Below are 27,716 nucleotides of genomic sequence, written 5' to 3' on the forward strand. Positions count from 1 at the left end.
TTTCCCTCATTAAGACCATCTGTTATCAGTACAGTACTAAATGTCCAAAATCTATCCTTATGTCTTCATTGCATTTGGATTTTCAAAGCTAAAACAAGATGTTTGGTATCTCTGTCTCAAAGACTGAATAGTTTAAAATTCTCACATAAATTCACAGATGCTAGCCTAGGGTTATATTTCAGTGGGAGAGCTTGCTTATTACGTGTGAGGCCCTGGTTTGGAATTCAACCCAAAACTAAAAATCTTAAATGCTAGTCACTGGTTTAAAACATGTAAGACTCCCAGTCTACCATAACTTAAGACCTAAAAATTTATATGTAAAATACTATACCTTTGCATAAGGTAATACACAGGTTCTAAATAGATGCTTCTACTAAAGTGTAATATAACAAAGTAAGGCTAGAGAGAAAGCTCAGTAGTTTAGAAAATTTGCTGCTCTCCCAAAGGATTGGAGTTCAGTTTTCAGCACCCATGTCAGACAGCTTACAACTCTAACTCCAGCTCTAGGGGACCTAATGCCTCTGGCTTCAGAGGGTAATTGTATTCACATGCATATACCCACATGCAGGCACACATACCTACATATAATTAAAATTATATATATATATATATATATATATATATATATATACTAAAACTAAGTATCTAGGAAAGAGTCTAGTCTTTGATTGAAGCCTGAAAAATAAATCATATATTAAATACATATTATTATATATACATCTTACAATTCTTACCTGCACTATTAGTACTAGGCTGACTATCCTGGGAATTGTCATTGCTTTCAGGGGGAGGCTGCAGGGAAGGTGATGGAGCTGTTTTAGTTCTTTTTTTGTTTGTCTTTCTTTCCACTTGACAGTCATCATCATCATCTTCTTCACTTTCACTGAGGTCGTCAAAGCCAAAATATTTAATTTTGTAATTAGAACTTCCAGAACCCCCTTCATCACCTCCTGTCTCATCATGATCTTCAAAACCAAAAAATTCAAGTTTAACATCCTTTTTGGATTTAGTATTACTAGGTCGAAATCTAGTAGTGGTCTTGGAAGTTGCAATATCTGCCTTTTTCCTGAGCCGGCCAGCCTCTCCTAAATCGGCAGGAGTGGATGCCGTGAACTCATCCATACTCCGTTCCATTGTATCCTGGATGGTAACATTACAAACTGACAAGCAAGATGGATGTAAAACAGTGTAATCTCTAGTCCGTCCAACTGTTCCTCTAAAAGTGGTCCCACAACTTACACCACCTTTCTTTGCCTGATTCAGGCCATCTTTACTTGATTCACTGTTTGCTTTGGCTAAGGCCTGACTGGTGCCATCCATTAGCTTATCGAAATTTGATGCTCCCTGTGAGGATTTCGCTTTATTGGCCCTACAGTACGTCCTACAGTTGCTTGGCCTAAGAACACTTTGTATAATATCTTCTTCAATGGCTTCATTTAGATTTTCCAATCGGTTTTTTAAATTCTCATCCTTCATCTCCAAAAGAGAATCACTGTTCAAATTCAGAATACAGTCTTCTGTTCTGATATCTTCAAAATCATTATCCCACTCATATAAACCTGTTCTTACAGGTCCTTTGCTTGGACAACTTTCAGGAGACTCTGATCTTTTCCCAGACTGGGCATTCCAAGTATCATTTGTTTCCTTAATTTCGTCAGCTTTATATTCAGAATCCACTATGGTTTCTGTACTGTGTTTCTTAGTACTATCTTCAGCATTTTTATGGAAATGGTGACTATTTTTTTCATGTTCTTCACTAAAATTCTCCACCTTATCTATAAAAATGAAAAATATAACAGGTTAAAAACATTAATGTCATTAGTATGCAAATTAACAAACAGCAGGGCTCAGAACAGTAGTGCAGAACAATTTTGAAATAGCTGCAATAATCTCAGATCGTAAAAAAAAATGTTTACACATTTGACATTTGCTCTCCTACTCTGTATGTATAGCTGCATAACCTGTAACTTGTCCATGAACACCCAAAGCTCTTAAAACTGTCATGCTGAACTCAGAAGAAATTCTAGCATTATTAAGAAACTGAATCAAGTGAAGATGACATTAGATGCCATTTAAGCTTTCAAGTAACTATGCTTAAATTAGAAGATATTTAGTAGAACTTAAACTCATGTAACAACGAATGAAGGCCTTTCAGAGGCATTTGTACTTAGCTGCAATAGGGCTGTATATACAGTATATTAGTTTTGTCTAGAAACCTGCTTGCAGGAAGCTTCTCTAGTTCTTTCTGTATTTCTTCTAATACTAAAAGCCACATAATATCATGTAAGTTTTAACATGGTTCTGTATCTATGTGGCTATAGTGCCTTTCTTTTTTTAAAATTTATTTATTTTATATGAGTGCTCTATGTGCATATATGACTTTATGCCAGAAGAGGGCATCAGATCCCACTATAGATGACTGTGAGCCACCATGTGGTTACTGGGAATTGAACTCAGAACCTCTGGGAGAGCAGCCAGTGTTCTTAACCACTGAGCCATCTCTCCAGCCCTTAACATGACTATTTTATATGTAGGGAATTAATTTTTGTTGCCTTAAATTTTTATCATCAGAAAAAATTTTTTACCTTTCAAGTAAAAGATGGCAATATGATTCAAACTTGATTTGAATATGGTATGATTCATCATTCCCTGAGCATTTTTAATGGGTAAACACCGGTGAATATTTACTCTATGCCAAACAATAAAACTGCCTCAAGAAAAATCATCTACATTTAAGAAAAACTATTTACAAATCTATTGTTTCAACAGGGTCTCAGTATGCAGCTCTGGCTGTCCTGGAACTCATAATGTAGACCAGGCTGGCCTCAAACTCAAGAGGTCCACCTGCCTCTGCCTCCCAAGTGCTGGGATTAAAGGCATGCACCAGGACACTCAGTTTATTTACAAATGTTAATAAACACACTTTCAAAAACAGTCAAAAGGAATGTTTTCCATGGATGAATTCACTATATAATTGATACTACTTAATGAGTTTAAATATAATTTAACTATCACAGGCCTAATCCCAGCAGAGTATTCCAAGCCTGGTAAATTTAAGACACTGGCTCAAAAATAAAAAGTAAAATGATAAAGTGTACTGATTTAACTCAGTGATAAGAGTACCTGCCTAACATGCATGAGGCCCTAAGTTCAATCGCCAACAAGATTTGTATTTGTTTACCTTTAGGAGACATCTAATAAATAAACAAGGTACTTATTTTTTACATACTTTTCTCACTAGGGGTAATGAACTATAGTTTTCTTAAGTGTCAGATATACCAATCAGTAATCCTTAAAAAACTAAAAACAAAAGGTGATATGTAGCACTTTGGAAGGGTCGTTATAAGCAAAGTCAAGTATAAAAGTAAAGCTACTGTTTCTATAATGAAAAGAGCACTGGTAACTGAGTCTAGGAGTGTGACACCAAGGTGAAGCTGGTTCTATAGCTCTCCTGCAAGAGTCCTATCTTCTAGAACTTTCCTGAGAGCTCCAACTTCCTCCTGTGTTCAACAGGGAAACACATGGTTTATCTACTTCAGCGTACCTAAATGAATTACTCAAATAAATGTTTCTGTTCAGTAAATCTCTAATATGCTCAAACTACATAAATGTCTATAAGACGTAACTAAGTTAAACTACCTCATTTTTACTGATTTGTGTATGTGTGGGTACACATGTGCCATGATGCAGTGAGCCATCTCTCCAGCCCTCATCATCTCATTTTTTTTTTTTTTTTTTCCCCTGAGACAGGGTTTCTCTGTGTAGTTTTGTGCCTTTCCTGGAACTTGCTTTGTAGACCAGGCTGGCCTTGAACTCACAGAGATCTGCCTGCCTCTGCCTCCCAGTGCTGGGATTAAAGGTGTGGTGCGCCACAGGCCTCATCTCATTTTTATAGTTGTAGAGTATTCCACTATGGGGACTTTGTGGAGGTGGTTAATGGGTTGTATTATGTTTTGGTTTTGAGACAGGCTCTCACTATGTAGTACTGGCTGGCCTAGAACTTTCTGTGTAGATAAGATCAGGCTGGCCTCAAAATCAGAGATCCACCTGCCTCTGCTGAGATTAAAGGCATGTGCTATCACACTCAGCTTGTTTTTGTATTTTAAGAAAGGATCTCCACCTTTGGAGCCCAAAATGGCCTCAAACTAGTGATCTTCCTGATTCATGCGCACAATACCTCACTTCTAATATCTTATCTCAAAAATGAAGATTTTCTCTTTTAAGTGTAAACATCCTTTGACTTAAAGACAGATATAAAAATAAGCTTTTATTAGTTTTTAAAACATTACTATTTTATCATTTCTCCTATACTCCAGTGTATGAGCTGTGCTTATGCATTTCAGAAGTTGCCTTTTATTTGACTTAAAGAGTATTGCTGCTATCCTATCCTTGTAAACTTGTTAGAAGGAAGAGTGATAAGGAGTTCCGTAAGGAAGTTCTCAGTATTCAGTAAGGAAACAGTATTTAAGTATCAGTCAGTAGTAAACAATCCACACACTACAGCAAAAGCAACAATGAATTATTACTCTAGTACATGATTTTTAACTTCTAAAACATTACCTAGTAGGCAAAAGCTAATTTAACTAACAGAGTTCTACAAAGGAAAACTGCCCAAGTTCTTCACAACAGTATTTTAGCATATAAAATGTGTCCTTTCATTTTAACTTCCCAACAATAACAAAATCTTAACTTGCTTTTGAATGGTTATCACCATCTTATCCAAAACTACAGATTGCAACTACTTTTAACTGGCCTCCCACATCAAGACCAGCTTCCTAACAGATAAACCCATTTGTAAGGAATATCTATGTACCAAGTGTATGTGTGTGTGTTGGGGGGTGGGGGGGAGGACGGGACGGAATGGGACAACACAGAACGATGGCTAGTTGCTTTCTGTTTTGTTTTGTTTTTTATTCTTCTCTCATATAATACATCCCGACAGCAGTTTTCCCTCCATTCCTCCCACCTCCCCTCTCCCCTAGAAAAGAGAGGGCCTCCCAAGAACACCAACTGAATATGGCACAACAAGACACAATAAGACCAGGCATAAACCCTCACATCAAGACTAGGTGAGGCAACTCAGTGGGAGGAAAAGGGTCCCAAAAGCAGGCAAGAGAGTCAGAGACACCCCAATCCCACTGTCAGGATTCCCCCCAAAACACCAAGCTAACAGCCATAATACATATGCAGAGGACATAGCACTGACATATGAAGGTTCTGCAGTTGCTGCTCAAATCTCTGTGAACCCCCAGGAACCCTGCTTAGTTCATTCCGTGGGCTGTGCTCTCCCAGTGTCCTTGACCCATCTGGCTCCCACAATTATTCCTCCTCCACCCTCTTCTATGGATTCCCTGAGCTCCAAGGGAGGGACCTGATGGAGACCACAACTTGGGTTCTCTATCTGGAAAACTAACTACTTTTGTATGTTGACTTGAAACAAGCTATAGTCATCTGAAAGGAAGAAACCTCGATGGAGAAAATACCTCCCTAAGATTGGGCTGTAAGCAAGCCTATAGAACACTTTTTAATTAGTGACTGATATGGGAGGGCCCAGCCATTTTTGAGTGGGGACACCCCGGGGCTGGTGATCCTGGGTTCTATAAGAAAGCAGGCTGAGCAAGCCAGTAAGAAGCATCCCTCCATGGCCTCTACCTCCAGGTTCCTGCCCTGACTTCCTGATAGACTAAGATGTGAAAGTGTAATCAAAGTAAATCCTTTCCTTCCAAAGTTGTTTATAGTCATAGTGTTTCAACATAGCAATGAAAACCCTAACTAAAACAAGCAAGATCTGCCCACTTGTAAAACCAGCACCCTAGAGACTGAAGCTGGAAGATCAAAAGTTGGCTAAATCCCCAACCCGGAAGATCAAAAGTTTGAGGCCAGTCTGAACTACAAAGTCAGACCCTCTCTCTGCCAAAGGAGACAAAAGGAGGCAGGGGGAGACACAGAGAGAAGATAGTGAGAACAAAATAAAAGATGAATTTTCACAGAAAGGCAAGGTATTACTGTTTTATAAACTGTTCATTTAAATAAAAATTATCTCTAACAAGACAACAGGTTAGGGACTTGAGTTCCAGTCTGTTACTCTGTTACTTATTGGATAGATAGATGCCTTTAAGCAAGACGCCTTAAGGATAGTTTCTCCTAAGAAAAAGAACTAATAAAATCTGCCTCAAAATCAGGATAAATGTGTAATATATTTCTTTTTTGGTTTTTGAAGAAGGGTCTCACTACATAGCTATGACTGTCCTGGAATTCACTATGTACACCAGGCTGGCCTCGAACTCAAAGATCTGCCAGCCTCTGACACCCAAGTGCTGGGGGGTTAAAGGTGTATACCACCACCACCCAGCAAGATTAATATTCTTTTTTTTTTTTTTTTTTCTTTTTGGTTTTTTTCAACACAGGGTTTCTCTGTGTAGCTTTGGAGCCTGTCCTGGAACTCACTCTGTAGACCAGGCTGGCCTCAAACTCAGAGAGATCAGCCTGCCTCTGCCTCCCAAGTGCTGGGATTAAAGACATGCACAACCACTGCCCGGCAAGACAATACTCTTAAGGATAGTTTACAGATCACAAATTACCATAGCTATTAAAAACTATGCCACAGTATAGGACTCTTCTGTAATTACCTTTCCTATGCAAGTATGCTCCCAGTGAGTGAACCTAGGGCCTTGTGGATACTCGGCAGATGTTCTATAAGTGAGTTGTATCCCTGGTCTTTTTAATAAAATTCTTAGCAGAATCTTAACCTGAAAGTTCATCAACATTCCCTCTCTATCCTATATACCAGAGTTTCATGCAAGGAACCCAAAAACCACAATCTAGGGTCTGCTGTTCTTATACAGGCTGAAGCAATAAGACTATGTGTAGAATTCTCTCAGTATATGGCAGCTCTCAAGTAATGGAATATTCAGTGACTGCATTCATTTTCCCATCACTGTCTGCTCTAAGCATTCTTTGTACCCCTTAAGATATCCTTATTTTATATTCTGAGACAAGGTTCCGTGCAGCTCAGACTGGCCTTCAGCTCCTGACCCTCTTGCCTCCACCACTCAAGTGAGAGAATTACAGGTGTTCCCCCAATGCCCAGATCATCTTTTACTGTTTCTTTCTCAACTCCAGGCCTTTCTTTTAACCATCATAATGCATAATGAGTTCTACAGGCCAGTAAGTTTAGAGGAAAATTATTATTTAGTAAAAATATAAAATAAATAATCAACATTTTAGGGCTTTTTCCCCTTTTGCAATTATGTAAGATATAGAAAAACCTAAAAAAGCAGAATTTTTAGTAGAGATAATTTTTGTTAAAATCATGTTTTAGAGGCAGTTAATTTAGTGTAGAAAGTCCATTTCTGACATCTTTTTTCAAGTAGTTTCTGTTTTTATCCTAAACTCCTCTTTAATCTACAATAAGTTATTTGAAATAGATTCCTAAGGCCTAACATAATAAAGTCAGCCACAATAAAATTCAAGGAAACAGACAAAAAGTGCACATCCTACCATCTACATCAGATACTTAGTATCTTTTAATTTTAGTTTTTCAGTATCTCTGTACTGCCTCTACAATGGTAAAATAATGCCTAGCATTCATAAGATCCTGGGTTCAATTCCCAGACCCCCATATAAACCAGTAAGCAGCCTTAAATAAAAAATACAGGCCAGCAAGATAGCTCAGTAATTAACAGCACTTGTTTCCAAGCTTGAAGACTTCCCTGTGACCTATGTGATAGAATGGGAACTCCCAAAAATTAACCTTTGACCTCCATGTATGAACAAGTTTACACACATACACACACAATTTTTAAATCCTTCTGCCTTTTCAAAGTCAGTTAAATGATGACATCAAGTGTAAGGGCACAAGCCTATTAATCCAGGATTATAAATTCAAAGCCAGTATGTTACATAATAACTGTCTCAACTTATATCCTCTAAGAAAGATTAAATGGCCATTTTTTTCTTGAAGGATTCTTAATTTTATGTGTGTGTGGGTGGGGGGGGGTATCGTAAAAATAAAAACAAGAAGCCAGTGGTGTTAGCTCACGTCTTTAATTCTAGTACTCAGGAGGCAGAGGCAAGTGAATCTCTGAGTTTCAGTTTGAGGCCAGCCTGGTCTACAAAAAAGTTCCAGGATAGCCAGAGCTGTTACACAGAGAAACCCTGTCTTGAAAAAAAATGATAGATAGATAGATAGACAGACAGACAGACAGATGTAAAAACAAGAGTATCAGTATTCGTTAACCTGTAGCTCTATAAAAGAACAGATTATAAACATAAGTGACAATATTTGAGTAAAGTGAAATTCCTCAATAAAATTTAAAAATTAGTGGAGTTTCATGGTTTTGTAAATCTTATAAAATTGTAATTTAAAACGTGTACACACATGGAGAGGAAGGTATGTGATTTTAGGAAGTTGCCAAACAAAACAAAACAAAAACAAAAATAGGCAGTAGTGGTGTATGCCTTTGATTCCAGCACTCAGGGAGGCAGGCGCAGGAGGATCTCTTGAGTTCAAGGCCAGCCTGATGGTCTACAGAGAGAGTTCCAGGACAGCTGGAGATACACAAAGAAACCTTATATGGTGTGGTCATCTATATAAAATACAAAATTTAAGTATGACAAAATGTTATTATATAAAGTGGAAAGAATTAATAAAAGATGAAAAGTCTTTTCTAGGGAGAAAAGAAGGCCAATTTCCTTAATTTGAAGAGCTTGTGTAGGGCATGGCTGGCATGCCCAGCTCTCTGAAGACTGAGAAAAATTGGTATTCTGAGGCCAGCTGGGCAACAGAATCAGACCTATCTCACAAAATAAAACCAAAAACAGGCAAGCAAAAGGAACATTCAAAGGAGATGAAGATGAAAATTGTACAACTTTTTTTTTTTTTTGGTTTTTGAGACAGGGTTTCTCTGTGTAGCTTTGCGCCTTTCCTGGAGCTCACTTGGTAGCCCAGGCTGGCCTCGAACTCATAGAGATCCGCCTGGCTCTGCCTCCTGAGTGCTGGGATTAAAGGCGTGCGCCACCAACCCCCGGCTGAAAATTGTACAACTTTTAAAATGTAACAATCTAACCGGGCTGTGGTGGCGCATGCCTTTAATCCCAGCACTCGGAAGGAAGAGCCAGGCGGATCTCTGTGAGTTTGAGGCCAGCGAGATCCAGGAAAGGCTACAAAACTACACAGAGAAACTGTCTCGAAAAAACGAAGTGGGGGGGGGGGGAATCTATATGCCTCAGACAGAGAAAAATTTCATTTTGGTTACTTTTTTGTAGTTGCTATTGTTGAGATCTTGCTTACACAATCACATCTGGCCTAAAGCTCAGAACAGACTCCAGGATGCCTCAAACTCTCTTCCTAGGCACTGGGACTACAGGCATACACCACTATACCCACCTGAGAAGGATTTCTTAAATACAAAAGGCATTGCCCATAAGGAAAACAAACAAATTTAAATTTATCAAGACTTTATCTGGGCTGGGGACACAGCTCAACAATAGAGCTTTGCCCATTATGCACAAAACCCTCTGTTCAAACTCCAGCACCTCCAAATACCAAAGGAAAAAAGGCTTGGCAAGGAAGCCCATCTGTATGTAATCCCAGCACCTGAAACGTGGAGGCAGAAGATTTCTTCGTTAGCTACACAGAATTTAAGGTTAGCTTGGACTACAGGAGACCCTGTCTCTAAACAAATCATCCATCAGGAGAAGAAAATAGTTGCTGGGCATGGTGACACCCAAACAATTGAAAGGTAAAGGCAGGAAGATTCGGAGTTCATGGTCATCCTTGGCTATATATCTAACTCCAGAGCATTCTTGGCCTACGTAAGACCCTGTCTCCTAAACCATAAAAAAGTTAAGTAAATAAACAGAACCAGATAGAAAGGCACAAGGGGAAGGGTACAGCATCCTCCAGGAAGCCTCACGATCAGTTATCTGGAAGTTCTCCAAAACCTGTCCTTTAGGATTTTCATGAGGGCTCTTTTGCTACAAGTCCTCAACCTAACCTTTGGCCTCTCTCCCCTTCCTTAAGAAGTTTCAACCCTCTAATCCTGATTTCATCTACCTAGTGAACAAACACTATTCACCCTAAAGCTCCCTAAAAACTGTCAACCATGAGTTCATTTTAAGATGACACCACTTAAAAACATATTTCAGAATGTAAGTGCACAGTATAACCCAAAAAGCTACAATTAACAATATACTACCATCCTAGGGAGAGTGTGGTAGCTGGCTGAGTAAAGGGCTAAGTAGGAAAATTCTTTTTGTTGTTGTTTTTGTTTTTGAGACAGGGTTTCTCTGTGTAGCTTTGCGCCTTTCCTGGAACTCACTCTGTAGACCAGGCTGGCCTCAAACTCACAGAGATTCGCCTGTCTCTGCCTCCTGAGTGCTGGGATTAAAGGCGTGCGCCACCACCGCCCAGCAGGAAAATTCTACCAATACCATTATAAACAAAGTACAAGTAAAAATGTGTAAAAGATATTACAGACTCTAAAGTGAAAACAAGCCCAACATAAAAAATAAGCGGCTATTTTTCTACCTTTCACCTAGGTAAAGTTTTTGACAGCAAGAGGATAACACCAACTTTGGGAAAGGAAGAGTGCATACTATTAGCAGGGAATCTGGCATTGTCAATTTAAATTTAGTATGTATATACCCGGGGCTCGAGAAATGGCCCAGTGTAAGAGCACTCGGGTGGCTCACAAGCATCTGTAACTTCAGCTCTAAGGGATCAATGCCTTTGGCCTCCTCAGCACCTGCACTCACGTGCACATACCCAAATGCAGGCACATAAACCTACACATAATTTAAAACAGTAAAAAATAAATCTTTAAAATGTATGTGCCATTTCAAAACCACTTTTAGAAATAACTCCCACCATTATACTAACACAGGTAACATGGTACTCAAAATCTTTTTTTTTCTTTCTTTCTTTTTCGAGACAGAGTTTCTCTGTGTAGCTTTTGGAACCTATCCTGGAACTCGCTCTGTACATCAGGCTGGCCTCAAACTTAACATTTACTTGCAACAAAGATCAAAAACCTTAGAAAAGGCAGCTTAAGTACACATACACAATAAGAAAGTGTGAGGCTACTAAAAAACAAAAGGAGTATCTACAAATACTGATTGACATACATCTTAAAGTTACCCCTTAAATGGACTAAAAGCATAATATACCATACATACACATATACCCCAATATTTTATATCTCACATTGTATGTATGTGCTGCTTTGAAACAAGACCTCACTGTGTGTAATCAAGGCTGGCCTGGAACTATGTAACCTGGGCTACTTTCAAATTAGAGATTACCCTGCCCTGCTGTCCTAAATACTGGGATTATAATTATGTTAGTACACTCTGCCAAGTGTGCTTGGGTTTTTAGGGTCACATACAGTATATAAACTGGTTAGGGGAAAAGCAAGTTGGGGGTACAGCTCAATGATAGAATGTATGATCACATACTCAAAGTCTTGTGTTCTAGCACCCAAAAAAGAAATAGAAAGTATTCAGTGAAGGAAAGCAACTTTTCACTGTCAAAAGAACAAGTAGATATTAATCACTGGCACCTAAAAAAAACCACAGAATGAACCATTAATGAACCAGGAGCTCTGGATGAAGCTTGGTTGACAGACCTATTGCCTAGCATGTACTAGACTCTGCCCTGGGTTCAATTTCAAGCACTGAATAAAGCCAGGCAGGCAGAATGGTGCATGAATGTAAACACTAGCACTCGGGAGGGAGAGAAAGAAGGATCAGAAATTCAAGGTCATTTTCTATTGCAGAAGAAGTTTGAGGCCAGCTTAGCTTAGAGACTGCCTCAAACAAATTAAAAAAAAGGGCGTTGGAGAGATGGCTCAGTAGTTAAGAGCACTGGCTACTCTTCCAGAGGTCCTGAGTTCAATTCCCAGCAACCACACGGTGGCTCACAACCATCTATAGTGGGATTTGATGTCCTCTTCTAGAATAAAGGCATACATGCAGACAGAGCACTCATACACATAATTTTTTTTAAATGCAATTAAAAATAAATTTTAAAAAAGAGAAAAGCTCCCAATTTCCTCAGTAAATCAATTTTACATTAGCATTTGAAAGGTAAAATAATAAAACACAAGATTACATCATTCTAAAGATAATATAGTAAATAAATGAGGGTTGGGGGATGTAGTTCAATGTACAGTGCTTATCTACAGGCTCTAGGTTCAATACTTAGTACCAAAAGAAAAAAAAATATAACAACAAAACAGTAAACTAAAAACCATTTCAAAAATACTACTCAAAAACTGAGCACAGTGTGGCATACCTATAATCCCAGCACCTGGAAGCTGAAGATGATCAGCCAGATCTTGTATAACAATGAGAAGCAAAGAAACAGCAGCACCAGCACCAGCACTAGTACTTAGCAGGCCCACTACACAAAACAGCCAAAATGAAATCAACTCCCTATCATTCCCATCAGTGAAACAGCCCTTACTTATCCTTAGGCTTCTACCCTTATCCACAGAAACTACACATAAGGAGCTGCTGCCCCCAAGACATCAGAATTAGGTTAAAGCTGAACTTCGTGTGTCCATACCCTCAACAGGATACTGCTCCTCTTAAAATAGACCTCTTCTACACAGCTCAGGTATCTCCCTAATCCATCTGGGTCAGGGTGATAACAGCTTCACTGTAAAGAACGAAGGCTGGGGCCCTACCCCTGTGATTTTCCTACATCCCTCCTACAATTGTTTCCAGCCGTCCTAGTTCTCATTAAAACATCTATGAATTTTCTCAATCTTTAGCCCACAACCACTCTGTGAAATCCTCATTTAGTAAACTTTCGTATCAGCAATCCAACTCCATTCAGTTGAGCCTTTCACAAAACCTGCAGCATATTACCTGCTACATTTCCTTCAGTAGCTCTGGCTGTTTCATATTAGCTTTCTTTCTTTTTCAGTTTCTTCTTTTTCTCTCCACCCTTGTAATTCTGCATTTTCAAATATTTATATACTTAATTTCACATTTATTATCTCTAATCAAGGTTACTTATTTAAGTGCAATCCTAGATCTCCCTTCCAAAACCCAATATAACCAGGTGTGACGACTCACGCCTTTAAAATGACTCTTCAGTTCTAAGGGTAGACAATATATGCAGGGGAAAATGTTCTGTGAAGTATTACAAAAATATATCTTGGAGATGGAGAGATGGCTTAGAGGTTAAGAACACTGGCTGCTCTTTCAGAGGACCCAAGTTCAATTGCCAGCAGCCACATGGCAGCTCACAACTGTCTATAATTCCATTCATTATACAGGACAGTATGTTTACAGTTTTCATTTATTACCAGAGCTGATATGCTCCCAGATCTGAGGGGAAACTTGTTACTGGCCTACTGCACTCTTATTAATTCTTAACTCAAGAGTAAAAAAGTTAACAAAAGTGTAATGGCATATGCTGAAACTCTTGCACTTGGGAGGTGGAAGCAGGATCATTTCAGCCATATCTTGAATGGGAGGACAGCCTGTGCTATAATCTCCAGACAGAAAGAGATCAAAATCTATTTAATAAATGAAGGCTGGGGATGTGATAAGATGTAAAGACCCTGCATTCAATTCCCAGCAACTGCAAAAACTAACAACAACAACAAAAAGCACTTAAAAATCTGTCTCAAGATGGGTGATGGTGGCACATACCTTAATCCCAGCACGAGGGAAGCAGAGGCAGGCGGATCTCTGTGAGTTCGAAGCCAGCCTGGTCTACAGAGTGAGTTCCAGGAAAGGCGCCAAAGCTACACAGAGAAACCCTGTCTCCAAAAAAAAAGAGAGAGAGAGAAATCTGTCTCAAAATTTGCATATTGTTGAGTTTTTGTTTCTATAAACACACACACAAAAAAATACAAAGATATTTATTACATACAAATATAAGATCCACTTTTGCCAAAAAGGAAATTATTTAAAAAGAAACAAAGGGAATTTGTAATGTTTCAACATCAAGATAAAACTAATCTTATGACAGCTATTTTAATGCTACGATCATATATCAATTATTTATTAAGTTCATTCCTACCAGATTACAACAATATCATATGAAAAGAATACTTTGGATGTTTCACAGCTACTCCACTTAATTCAAGTTATCCAACTTGGTTGTCCTGGAACTCGCTCTGCAGACCAGGCTGGCCTCAAACCCACAGAGATCATCTGCCTGCCTCTACCTCCAGAATGCTGAACTAAAGGTATACACCACCACTACCCAGCTGTTATCCAACTTCTGAATGATGCTTTATCCTTTATATATTGGGAATTAAGCCAGTTTTGCAAGGTTATGGCTGATATATAAAGAGCTCAGCACAAAATAGGAATGGAAAAAAATATTTATATACTTAATTTCTTAATAGATTTCTTACCCACTTTTCCTGAAACTTGAGGTGTCATGTTTTATACAAAAACACATTCACTATCTAAATGCAAATAACTTCTCAATACTAATTAAGTTAGGATTATCTAACAATCTTCATTAATTTATTTATTTATTTATTTTTTGGTTTTTCGAGACAGGGTTTCTCTGTAGCTTTGGAGCCTGTCCTGGACTAGCTCTGTAGACCAAGCTGGCCTCGAACTCACAGAGATGCACCTGCCTCTGCCTCCCAGGGCTGGGATTAAAGGCGTGCGCCACCACCGCCCGGCTATTATTCTTTATTCCATAAATAGACAATATCATCTCGGATAAGTTTTTAACCCACTTTTTAAAAAAAGTTACTTTCTTTTTAAATATGTTCGTGTGTGTGTGTGTGTGTGTGTGTGTGTGTGCGCGCGCGCGCGCGCACGCAAGAGTGCAAGTGCTCTCAAAGGCCAGAGTTATTGGAACTCCTGGAACTGTAGTTACTGGTAGGTGCTGGGAACCACTCAGGTCTTCTGCAAGAGTCATACGCATTCTTTTTTTTTTTTTTTTTTTTTTTTTGAGCTGAGGGTTGAACCCAGGGCCTTGTGCTTGCAAGGCAAGCACTATACCACTGAGCTAAATCCCCAACCCGAGTCATATTCATTCTTAACCACTGAGCAATCTCTCCAGCCCGTTTGTAGCCCACTTTAAACTGTCAAGAGTAGAACTATGCATTTCCCTTTCTGAAAAATCACCTTTAGTGCTAAAATCAAAGCTCATAATGTCCTGATAATACCTCTCAACAAGCTCACACAGTCAATACAGCTTTAAGCAAATGGAAAAAATGTACTGGCTATGAAACCAGTCATGCAAATTAAGAGCCTATGCTATAGTTATCTCAATATTTGGCAGAATATGTAGACTGAATCCCAGCTGGCTGGCATGGAAAGTGTGCCAAACAGAAATTAAGTCTCTACATAATTTTTTTCAAGAGTCCAGACTAACAAAGAGAAAAAAATGGAAGTAACCCCACATAAAAAGCACAAGCAACCTTTTTAAAAAGTCTTGGGGGGGGCAGGGGAGGGTTGAAGAGAGGCTCAGTGGTTAAGAGCACTAGCTGCTCTTCCAATTCCCAGGACCCACATGGCAGCAGTTCACAGCTGTCTAACTCCAGTTCCAGGGGGTCCAACACCCTCACACAGACACACATGCAGGTAAAACACCAATGCATATTTTAAAAAAAGGAGAGAACCCACTCTACAAAGTTGCCCTCTGCCTTCTACATGTGCACCGTATCATGTGATGCACACATTATGCACTCGAAGGAGGGTAGGAGGGAGAGAGGGAGGAAGGGAAGGAAGGAGGGAAGGAGGAATGAACGAACGAAGGAAAGGAACCAACCAACCAACCAACCAACCTGCTCTTCCAGAGGACCCAACTCCCACCTGGTGGCTCATAACTGACAAACTCCAGTCCCAGGAGATCTAACATCCTATTTTGGTCTCTACAGATACTGCACATACAGTGCATAGATTACACATGCAGGTAAAACACCCATACATACAAAAATAAATGTGGGGTTTTTTTTGTTTGTTTGTTTGTTTGTTTGTTTGGGGTTTTCGTTTCAAGACAGGATCTCTTTATGTAGCGCTCGACATCCTAGGACTAGCTCTGTAGACCAGGCTGGCCTAGAACCTCATAGAGATCCGCCTGCCTCTGCCTCCGGACTGTTGGAATTAGAAGACATGGGCCACCTCTTTTATGCACAGTCCTCGATTCCAAACTTTAAAGAACAGTGGACAGGTATTGGTGGAGTGCTTGCCTGGCATGCAAAAGGCCTTAGGTTCAATCTCCAACACCAAGTAAACCATGTGTGGTATCAAATGCCTACAATTCTTGCATTCATGAAGTAGAGGCTGGAGAAGCCAAATTTCAAGGTCATCTTTGTCCATACCGTGACCTCAAGACCAGCCTAAGATACACAAGATGATGTTCCCACAAAACAAAAGCCCCACAAAGTGGGTGAGATGGGTTAGCTGGTAAAAGTGCTTGTCATACAAGCCTGACAGTGAGCTCATTTACTGGACCCATGGTAAGAAGACAGAACTGACTCCAAAATATTGTTCAATGACCCCACATTCCAACCATGCTCATGCACACACATACACACAATAAGTTTCTTGGATTTAAAAAAAAAAAAAAAAGTCTGGAGATGTGGCCCTTTGGTTAAGAGTAAATAAATACTACTACTCCCCCAGAGAACCTGAGTTCAGTTAGCTCACATGTCAGATAGCTCACAACGGACTGTAACTCAAGCTCCGATGGATTCAATGCCTCTGGCATCTGCATCCATGTGCACATAACGCACATATATACACATATTAAAGATAAATCTTTTTTCTTTTCTTTTGTTTGTTTTTTTGAGACAAGATTTCTCTGTGTAGCCCTGGCTGTCTTGGAACTCACTCTGTAGATAGACCAGGCTGGCCTCGAACTTGGAGATCTATCTGTCTCAGTCTCCTGAGTGCTGGGATTAAAAGCAAGTGCCACAACTGCCCAGTTTAAAGATAAATCTTAAACTTAAAATGGAGGTGCATGCCTTTAACTCCAACACTCAGAAGGCAGGGGCCATCCTTGATCTACACAGTGAGTTCTAGGACAGCCAAGGTACAGAGTGAGACAAAGGTCAAGTAAAATGATTCTTAATAGACTAGTACTGATGTCTTAGAAAGATGAACCCTATCTTCTGCTCAAAGTCATTTTAGTGCCACATCTGTCTAAGAATTGACTAGTTTTAAAAGCCAAATAAAATCAGAATGTTTTGTTTATAAAACTAAAGATAAAGAATTTGAAAATGAAAACAAAACTACTGAATTTATTTGAAAATAAATATACAATGGAAAGTAGAAATAGTAGTATGTAGGGAAAAGTGACACACAATTTGCATCCATTGAGCTAAGGTGAATTCAGCAGTAGACGACTGCCTAGCATACATAAAGCCCTAGGGTTCACAAGGGGAGAAAAGATGCCTTGCTACATATCAACTACTGAGTATCCAGGTTCTTTCACTATTCTATATTTGTTTAACTAGAAATTTTGTGATCTCGTTTTTTGTTCTTTTCAATTAAAGACTAGGGTATTTTATCAACTCAACCTTTCCCTAGAGTTCTTAGGCATAGTCTCTAATTCTTTCTGCTCTTTTCCGTATCTAGTAGGCATCTGTTTACAAAATTATTCCCTTCTATTTATTTTTGTGTATGAGTATGTACCCAAGTATGGGGGCACACAGCCACGGTGCGCATGAGCGTACAGAGGCCAGAAGACAACTGACAGGAGTCAGCTCTCTCCTTCCACTATGTGGTTCCCAGAGATCAAACTCAGGTCTTTAGGCTTCACCTACTAGGCCATCTCACCAGCCCAACTATTCTGTTTTATCATGACTTTATCTTGAATTTCCTCTCCAAAGTAACCATAATTTTCAAAAGTACTACTCATTAAAAAGTATTTAAAACAAAGAATTATAATATCATCAAAAACTTAATCACATAGTTCTCTATAGACAAAAAGATGCACTTAACATGTACTATTAGAAAAAATAATAAAACCCGGGCAGTGGTGGCACATGCCTTTAATCCCAGCACTTGGGAGGCAGAACCAAGCGGAACTCTGTGGGTTTGAGGCCAGCCTGGTCTACAGACCAAGATCCAGGACAGGCACCAAAACTATATGGAGAAACCTTGTCTCGAAAAAACAAAAGGAAAAAAGAAAAAAAATAATAAAACTCTAAGAATGGATAAGCAAGCTTTTCTCACTGGTGTGAAATACTTCCACAGCAGAAACTGGTGTGACTGAACAGCTCTCACTGTGAGATACTATGGAACTTAAACCTTCACACTTTGAACAAGTTGTTGATAAAAAAAACATTTAATAGCTTTCTGGGTGAAAGTAAAGGCACTGACAATATGACAAGCAGATGCAAAAAAACAGGAAATTCTAAAAGTTTAGACAAAGGGACAATGCAAAGAAAATCTATAAAGCTTAAAAGCATTCTCTACTACAGAAGCAATTCATAAATGCATGAACGTGGTTTGTAAAAATAACTGATTTACACATGTAAGCTAGGTTAAGACTACTACAAAAATTAAAAACACTTCCTCAAAGTTTGCTCCTACCCTACAGGACTTGCCAGAGTTTGCAGCTTCAGAAAGTTAATGAAAAAAAGAAAAACTCATACTGCTATATTATTCCCTTCCCATTAAATGTGCTTTTTGGTTTGCTTGTTTTTTGTTTTTGTGTTTGTTTTTCAAGACAAGGTTTCTCTGTTTAACAGTCCTGGCTGCCTGGAACTTGTTTTGTAGACCAGGTTGGCCTTGAAGGCATGCGCCATACCACACTGCCCAGCTAAGTATGCTTTTATAACAAGGGAAACAAAACAAGACGTTTTCTCTTGAATACCTGTTTATCTGTATTTTAGGATATATTTTCTCCTCAAAATTCATTATAATGGAGTGTGAATTCAGGGTCAATCCAAGTACTGGCATCAGAACTACAACTTAGCTATACTGGCTGGAATGGGAAGCTATCTCAATCCACAGAAGACTGTACTTTCAGTTTCTAGCAATTTCCAACAGCATTTTCGACATATGTAAAGACACATCATCACCAAAGGGACACAAGCAATTCTTACCTCCTACAAATGCTCCTATCCCCCTAATTAAACATTTATCTTTTTCTCAACTCTCTGCCTCCAAGGCCTCTTCCTACCAATGGTGCCCCATATCCCTTGGTCCTCCATGACATCTTTAAAGTGAACAGTATGCTCAGAGCCCAGGCCAAAGCTGAACAAACAGTAGGCTCAACAACACCTAGACAATCAATAAATCTCAGTCAGCAGTTAAGAGCACTGGCTGCTCTTCAGGAGGACCTGGGTTCAACTCCCAGCACTGACATGGTGGCTCCCAACTGTCTCTAACTCCAGTCCTAGGGGATCAGATGCCCTCTTCTGGCCTTGGTGGGCAACAGGAATGCATGTGGTACATACATAAATACAAACAAAACCATATAAAATAATAAATAACAAATATTTTAAAAATCTCATTCCAATTTTGGCACTAGCTTATCTTAGAAAAATTTTAGAAGCAAACCTGAAAACAGTTTTAGCTGCTTTTGTCTTATTTTATTTTTTTTTAATGAAAATCTAAGCTTAAAACTTAAGAACAATGCTTCAGGAAAAATATGAACAAAGCAACAACCAAATGAGTATCCCAGAGATCAGGGGAATGACAACAGCTGGCTCATCAAAGGTGATAAAAGAGTGAAAAAAATGCTAGGCATTTTTAGCATAACTATGCAAGCCACCCTCCATTAATGTGCCTTATATAAGTCTACAACAGACAAATTCCTTGTAGACCACAGTACTAACATTCTATTCACTTCCTTTCAAAATATTAGATCTATGGGGCCATCATTAAAATTTGTTGAAACAATAGACCTGATGACAATTTTTAACTGTAATAACCATCTTTAACCTATTGTTGACAGGATGCCTGCACAATTCAAATCATATCCAAACTTTCTCTAAATCTTAAATATACATTCTTTTAGTCAACTCCATCTACATCATTGAGTCTCAAACATCTCACAGAAGACCTATGTAACACTGGCCCAAATACCTTAAGCTAATCTCAGTTTATGCAACACTCCATGTCTCTACTCAGTATTTTTTAACTACTTTTACAGAAAACACTAATTAATCTTCAATGTAAATTACCATCTTGTCATTATCAGTAGCCAACTAATCTACAGTAATATAAAACACTATCCAACAAATACAAGGTAAGAAAAGCTGTTCCCAAAATAAACCAAGTAACAAGTCTCTAAGAAGTTATTTGAATTTAAAATCTTTATAAAGGGGCTGGCCAGAAGATTCAGTAGTTAAGAGCACTACTGGCTGCTCTTCCAGAGGACCTGGGTTCAGTTCCCAGCACATACATGGTAGCTAACTCCAGTGGCTCCTCTTCTATCCTCTGAGGACACCAGGCATGCACAGTACAGATATATATGCAGGCAAAACATCCATACACATAAAATAAAAATAAATTAAAGGAAAACTTATCAATAGCCCCTACTAATTATAAATGAAGGGGAGAAAAAACAAGTAATAAAACTTGAGTACACACACACACACACACACACACACACACACACACACACACACACACCTTTTAAGGTGCCAGTGAAATGTCTCAGCAGGGGTGCTTACAATGTAAGCCTGGTAACCTGACCTTGATCTCTGGAACCCATGAAAACATGGAAAGAAAAAAAAACAACTATACAAAGTTGTCCTCTAATTCCCAAACACATGAATAATAAATTAAAATTTAATATCACATAAATGGTTTACAAAAAGCTCTCTTGGCTTATCGCAAAGAATATCCAAACTTGCAAAGAATATCCAAACTTACCTGAAGTTATTAATTTAGCACAACTACTTTTGTTTGCATTGTCTTCTGAGATTCTATGTGTGCTCTTTTCTTTCCCAATCAAAGCATCCTCCATAAGTAAGCATTTATCAGAGGCCAAACTGTCTTCACCCACCACATGACTAAATGTGCTATTAGCTTCAAGTACAGACGTGGCTTCTTCCGGCTGAGCAGCTTCACTAGATGAACCCTTACCCTGGGCTAAATTTTTTGAAGAAACAGGTAGAGACTCATCATCACTATCAAAACCAAAAGGATCTCCAGTATCTTCTTCTTCTACTTTAGGTTTCTTCGGAATTTCTTGGATATCTGGTTTGAAATTGGGCCTCTTTTGCCCTAATTTAGCCATAAATGTGGTCTCTCCCCATTTTGTACTAAGAGTAGTCCGTTTGTTGGAAAAAACTTCATCAAATTTTGAACTGCCATTTCCTCCTTTCCTACTGTAAGTTTTTCCAAATCTGGATGTCATTTTGACACCTGTTTCATATTCCCTGTGGAAAGAAATTTAAGAAAAATAAAATCACCAATCTTTTAACAAGTTTTAAGCATTCTATAAAAATAAGATCCTAGGACTTCTTATATAGTTTTCAACATTGAGCATACATACTTTTAAACTAGTTTAAATAAATGAGTTGAAGAGGCTTGTTTTCCATCCAATACTTCAAACCATCCGGTTTGGTGGTGTTTTGTTTTGTTTTACAGTAAGTATATACTCATATGAAACTTACAAAATAAAAAAAGCTTACTACTAACCAACTTGTAATGCAATACCTACAAATCTAACAAGACATTTCTCAAGTTCCAAATGAACTATTCTCATACACAATTTAACCAGAAAAAAATAATCTAAATAGACTAAATACCCAAATACAAATCTTAACACAATATATTAAGTTGACTAAATTTAGTTCTTTGAAATTTTACTGCTCTTTATATAAAGGATCAGAAAAACTGTTATTTTTCTCATATACTACAACTGGTAGCTTCTACCTAACCTTAAAGATTCTTATTTTTGGACTAAAGTAATCTGAACTGACTTTAAAAAAAGTTCCTTGCCGGGCGGCAATGGCGCACACCTTTAATCCCAGCACTCGGGAGGCAGAGGCAGAGGCAGAGGCAGAGGCAGAGGCAGAGGCAGGAGGATCTCTGTGAGTTGGAGGCCAGCCTGGGCTACCAAGTGAGTTCCAGGAAAGGCACAAAGCTATACAGAAAAACCCTGTCTCGAAAAACAACAAAAAAGTTCCTTCAGTAGTCATCTCCCTAAATTCAAGAAATCATTCTCCTAATCTTCCTTTTCTCTATAGTGCTGTGTTCATTTGCTGAGTGACATTTTTCTGAAGTTGAAAAACTTCATTTTACCAAGGTACATGGTTTATTATTATAATAATAGAAATAAGCTGGGTAATGGTGGCACACCCCTTTAATCCCAGCACTTGGGAGGCAAGCGGATCTCTGAATTGAAGGCCAGCCTGGTCTACAAATGAATTCTAGGATAGCCAGGGCTACACAGAGGGACCCTTGTCTCACAAAACCAAAATAAATAAAATGAATAAAAATAAAAATAGAAATACATAGCCTTTATTTTCTTCCTCAATTTACAAACAAATCAATCTACCTAATTTACCTAAAAATATACTGGAAAAAAAATTTTCCAAGGGAAGTCAGTCAAAGGGCAAACTTTTAAAGCTACAAGTTATAGTACTTTTACAGCGCAATCAAATCGTATCCATTTCTTAACATTTTGACCTTCTGCAGTTTAAAAGTCAATTTATCAATTTTGGGGGGGGGGGGATAAGCAATTGCTTAAGGGCTTGAAAAAAATCTTCATTACTTTAAATCTTACAATGGGAATAATATTTAACTTATGCTTTCAAATGTTTTTGATCTACACTTTTAATAATTTTATTAAGTTCCTACAACTTAATGAATCACTATCCAATTTAGTTCAGCAAATATTCAGTAGAGGACTCATCCTCCCTCCTCTACTAATGTTTGAAAGGAAACCAATTCTGACTGGACAAAATAATAATTTAGTCATCATACACATTTGTGCTAAGAGGAAATTTAGCCTTCCTCAGAGTTTCTGTTTTGTAGTTTTGAACACTAACAAGCTTTATTGTCTTTCTTGTTAAGTATAACAAGAAAACAAAAACAAAACAAAGTATAATAATTGGGCAGCTACCAAAGACAAGAAAATAATTTCTTTAAGCTGTGATCTGCAGACCTACATTTAGGAATGTTTTAGACACGCATATATGGCAATCATCTAAAAATGCTGACTAAAGGCCAAACCAAAAATCTAGACTTGATCTCCTTTATGCCAACATCTGAAAAACTCTTCGTAAAAACAGTCAAAACCACAAAGCATTCAGTGTTGAAGTTTAAGGTCTGCAAATGAATATTTGATACTGAGTTAAGTGATAAGACAATTTATTTTTAAGAGATCATTTCTCACAAATACACGCTGATGTATTAATAGTATCATTAATACTGATGAAATAACATTAGTGACTTTTTTAATATTAAGCAATGGGGAACATGCAGATGAGATAAATATGGTTGAGTTATCATCTACTGACTCCAGTAGCTATGAATATAAGAGAGTTCATTGTATGATTGTTTTTATTGTTTTCCATAACGTCCATTAAAAAAAAATCAGCAGACTACTGAGATGGCATTATCTAAGCAAAGCATTCGTACAAATTCAAAAGTGAACATACATATCTGGCATGACATTTTTACATACATTTCAGACACACTAACCTCGTTCAGGCTTCAAACTTCACCAACTGTCCTAACCAAAAAGGAAAGGAGGGTTCACAACTAAGTGTTTTTCGATCTTTGGGCCTTTGCCTCAGTCCAAAGCCCGGTCGACTTTTGAGGGAAGTGCACAGGGATTTAAATTAGGGAAGGGGAAGGGGGAGTCCTCACCGCTTAAACTGCCTAGAAACCTAGACTCTCCCAAGCCCCCAAGGTGCATCAGGGGCTTCAATTAAGAGAGAGACGTGGAAGAGGCAAACAGACGCGAGCCGATTCTCACCTGGGGCTGCGAGTGCGCCCGGAGGCTGGAGCAGAGACACCCCTCCGGCTGGACGCTCACGCAACTTTTCTCCTCCCAACCCCCACCGCCCAGCAAAGGGACGTCGCTTCGGACGCCCCGGAAGCTTCTGCCACTGAGTCCCTGCAGCAAGGCCTCGGTGACGGCTAGAGACGGCGGAAAACTACGGGGGAAAGGATTCAGGGCTGAAATCAACCGGACAGGGTTTGGAAGCCAGAAGTCAGTCAGCGAGCCGCCCCGAAAAGAACTCAAAAGGAAAATCAGAGGTGGGGAGGGAAAGAGTTCTTCAGATCGTTCGGTGCCCAACTTCCTGAGAAGCCAGGTGAGCAACGAGACTCGCACCGCCCCTGCCTCCTCCACCCACCCCGGCTCGCTCCGGGCCTAGGCAGCCGCCCGAGACCTCACTTACCCTCGGCGCCTGGCGGGTGCTTTGGCCTCGGGCCGCCTCCGCCTCCCCCGCTCCCAACGGCCCGCGGGCGGGCGCGGGAGCCCCGCGCGGGAGAACAGTGCCGACCGGTGCGCCCGGAGAGGCGAGGGGCTCTGCTGCCGTCACAGCCCGCGGCTCCGCTTCGGTAAATAGGAAGCCCGGTCGAGCGGGGGGAGGAGCGGCGGCTCCGCAACTTCCCTCCCCACCTCGGGCGCGCCGGCCGGGCAGAGCCTAGGCCTCCCTGGCGGCCGCCGCCGGTGCCGAGCCCGCTACGTGCCCCCGCTGGGCCGCCGCCGCCGTCTGCGCCGCCGCCTCCGCCGGTGAATGGTCAGCGCTGGAGTTTGAACAGGGCCCTGAACCATCTCAACGCCATTTGCGCTCCCGGCCCCCACCTCCTTCCTCCAACAGCCGCTCGCTCCGTCACTCCGCTTCCCACAGGCCCCGCGCGGCCGCCCGACCCCGCAGCCAATCGTACGGCCGCTTACTCAAACCGCCGCGCAGGCGCCGCGCCCCGCACGCGCCGGCTACCACCATTGGTCGGGCCGCGACGCCCGACGGGAGTTGTAGTTCTCTTCCGCGAGGTCCTAGTGTCCAGAGCCGGGTTCCGGAACGCAGATGAACGGCCCGAGTCCTGGCTGCGGGCCTGCTGGACCTCGCCGGCTTGGGAGCCACTCCGAGTTCCTGGCCACGCGACGAGACGCAGGTGCGCCGCGGGAAGGCACGGGGCACAGTGCAGGCAGCTGTGTCAATCGTTTCCCCTCCAGGGACCCTCCGGCGTCTGGGGACAGTGGCTTGTGCAGCTGCGCCGAGCCTGCTGGGCCACCGCCCGGACCGTGGAGGCGGGGAGCTTGGGGCCGCCCTTGACCCGGTCTGACGGTGTGAGCGGGCCAATGCAGGTAACGAGGACCAAAACCAGGAGTCGGGTTCGGGTCTTCTCACAGCCGCGATCCGCTTCAGCCCGGCCCTTCATCCTCTTCCCCACTACTCGTCAGTCCCCACTCCGGAGTTTTGTCTTCTGTCCCCCACCTGTTAGCAGTGACCCCCCGCCCCCCGCCCCCGGAGTATTGTATGTTACTAAGGAATTATCGTCATCTTTATTGAACGTGCTTACGGTAATGTGACTTTAAATAAAAAGGCACATTGAAGTGTTGACAGGTAACATGATCCGATGTGTTTATTTTGCCTGTAAAAACTGGAAAAGGGGAATAAATAAACCGAGGATGTTCTTCGTTGTTGGAGCTGCGGGTTGTGTACACACACGCTATCCTAACAGTGTTTATATCTAAAATTGTTCATAATAAAGTTGTTCTTTTGTTTTTTTTGGGGGGGGGTTGTTTGTTGTTTTTAACTAACTAATTGGGGCAGGAAGGTAGTGGATGACGGACGGAAGTAGTATTTTAAATTTTCCTCTCTACAGAGACTTTTTTTTTCCCCATGTCAATGTATTACCTAAGTGAGAAATCTGGAGAGGTTTTATTTTAAGCCTTCAATAGGAAAGCAGCTTTCTAAAGACTAGCACAGTCAGTTTCTCCTAGGAGAGCTGTGTGCCTGAGTCATCAGACTTGGTGTCTGGTAGGCAGTTAATGGAGACTCACCTGAGAAATTAGAAAGCTACTAAATGTTTTGTGAGAAGACCCCCTCTTCTGCAGATTTAATTCTAAAGTACTCTCAATCTCAAGCCCCCTCCAACGTAATCATGAAAGTCCTAAAGAGGAAAAATAAAAACTTCAGGCTGGGGGGATAAATAAGTAGTAGAGTGCTTCTCCAGCATGGCACTCCCGTCTGCCACCCCCCAGGGGAAGGGGAAAAAAAAACAAAAACTGTGCCCCAGTAGGAATTTAAGGTGGATTTTAAACACACTTGAATTGTTTTCTTTTTGATGCCAAGTCTCATAATTAATATTCTTGAGTTTGCAGCTTCCCTGATACTGTGTATTTATATATTTATATTCTCATACTTGTTTCAAAGTAAGCCACCTGTTCCTTAACTTGTGCTAAGGAACCTGTTAACAAGTCTTGCACTATATATGGTATACATATATGACTTATTTGGGTCAATTTTGTCTTTTTTTTTTTTTTTTTTAATCAGCAGCTTGGGATCTTGTTTTATCGTGTGTTTGAAGATGGCTGGCAGTGGTGCAGACCGCCTTTAGTTTAATTATTTAGATGACATGGTGGTGGGTGCTAATTAAAGGGTAATTATCATCAGAGGCAAAAGGTAAGATCAAAAAGCCAAAAGAGGTAGTGAGAGGCAGTTGCAAGGTCTTCCTGGAGGAGTCTCCGAGAGCAAGGGAATTATCCTTCTGGCCTAGCCCTGCTGGTATTGGGCATTTGGCAGGCTTTGATGCTAAAAGAAGCTAAAGTGGAAAGGTTAACTATTTAAAGAAGTAGTCTTTGGCACCCTTTTATGGGGTTTTGTGTGTCCTTGTATTAAGTGATGGAACTTAGTTGTGTTGAATTCCTGCTACTGAAAGAATGACCCAGCATCTAGGCATAACCCTTGACCTTGTTGGGAAGGGATAATTCCTCTCCTCATCCCAACCCTAGACATCAGAATCTGCAGGTTAGTGGGATTCCCCCGGGGAATTAGTTCACACATCAAAGTTTGACAGGCTCTGGTTTATAATATAGCCACAACATTTGACCACAATATAATCAACCGAGTTTGGGTGAGGAAGGGGAGAGCAAGGGTGTGCACCTATAATTCCAATCCTGAGGTTGAGGCAGGAACGTTGAGCATGTCAGGCTAGTCCAGACTGAGATACTGAAGGGAAAATGGGGCTTGGCATATAGCTTGGTGATAGAGCATTTGCCTGTCATATGCAAACCCTGGGTTCTATTCCCAGCATGAAAGAGTAGAGAACCTAATACATATGAAGAATGAGGCTAGGGTTTTTAGAGGACTGTTAGTACTCTAGACTCTTCTCCCTAGTGTCCAGGAAAGGAAATAGGAAGGCTGGCACTTGCTTAAGGTACTGCAACTAACAAAGGGATATCAACTTTATTGGATGTGTATGGATATTCTTAACGGTTGCAGAAAGTTATATATGAAACTAGGTATGTTTGCACACACCTATGGCGCCTGCATTAAGGCTGAAGAAGAGGGTCATGAGTTTCAGATAAGCCTGGGCTTTGGGGAAGTGGGGAAAGAAGTTGTACATGATTTTGTTTTGTTTTGTTTTGTTTTTCAAGACAGGGTTTTGCTGTGTAGCTCTGGCTGGCCTGGAACTCACTTGGTAGACCAGGCTGGCCTTGAACTCACAGAGATCCGCCTGCCTCTGCCTCCTGAGTGCTGGGATTAAAAACATGTGCTACCACCGCCCAGCAGTGGTACATGATTTGTGCACTGAAGTAGCCTGGATCTGTGGAGGCTAGACACATGAATACCCAGCCATAA

The 27,716-nt window shown here is 40.4% G+C and overlaps 1 protein-coding gene across 3 annotated transcripts in view; it reads right to left on the minus strand.

Moving 5' to 3' along the window:
* The window catches only part of Wapl (WAPL cohesin release factor), a 67,688-nt gene extending 42,949 nt beyond the window's left edge, over nt 1-24,739 (minus strand). For 2 of the 3 annotated variants that reach the window (XM_028878319.2, XM_028878318.1), the window contains exons 1-3: nt 24,303-24,739; nt 20,818-21,326; nt 735-1,775 (exon numbers count right to left, since the gene is read on the minus strand). In XM_028878319.2, coding sequence (XP_028734152.1) covers nt 735-1,775; nt 20,818-21,304 — 1,528 coding nt within the window. In that variant the 5' untranslated portion in view covers nt 21,305-21,326; nt 24,303-24,739. The remainder of the gene's footprint in view (nt 1-734; nt 1,776-20,817; nt 21,327-24,302) is intronic. The other variant, XM_028878320.2, reaches the window with a different exon arrangement.
* Between the last annotated feature and the right edge of the window lie 2,977 nt (nt 24,740-27,716).

This window comes from Peromyscus leucopus, chromosome 9 (assembly GCF_004664715.2).
Source record: "Peromyscus leucopus breed LL Stock chromosome 9, UCI_PerLeu_2.1, whole genome shotgun sequence".
Classification (NCBI taxonomy): domain Eukaryota; kingdom Metazoa; phylum Chordata; class Mammalia; order Rodentia; family Cricetidae; genus Peromyscus; species Peromyscus leucopus.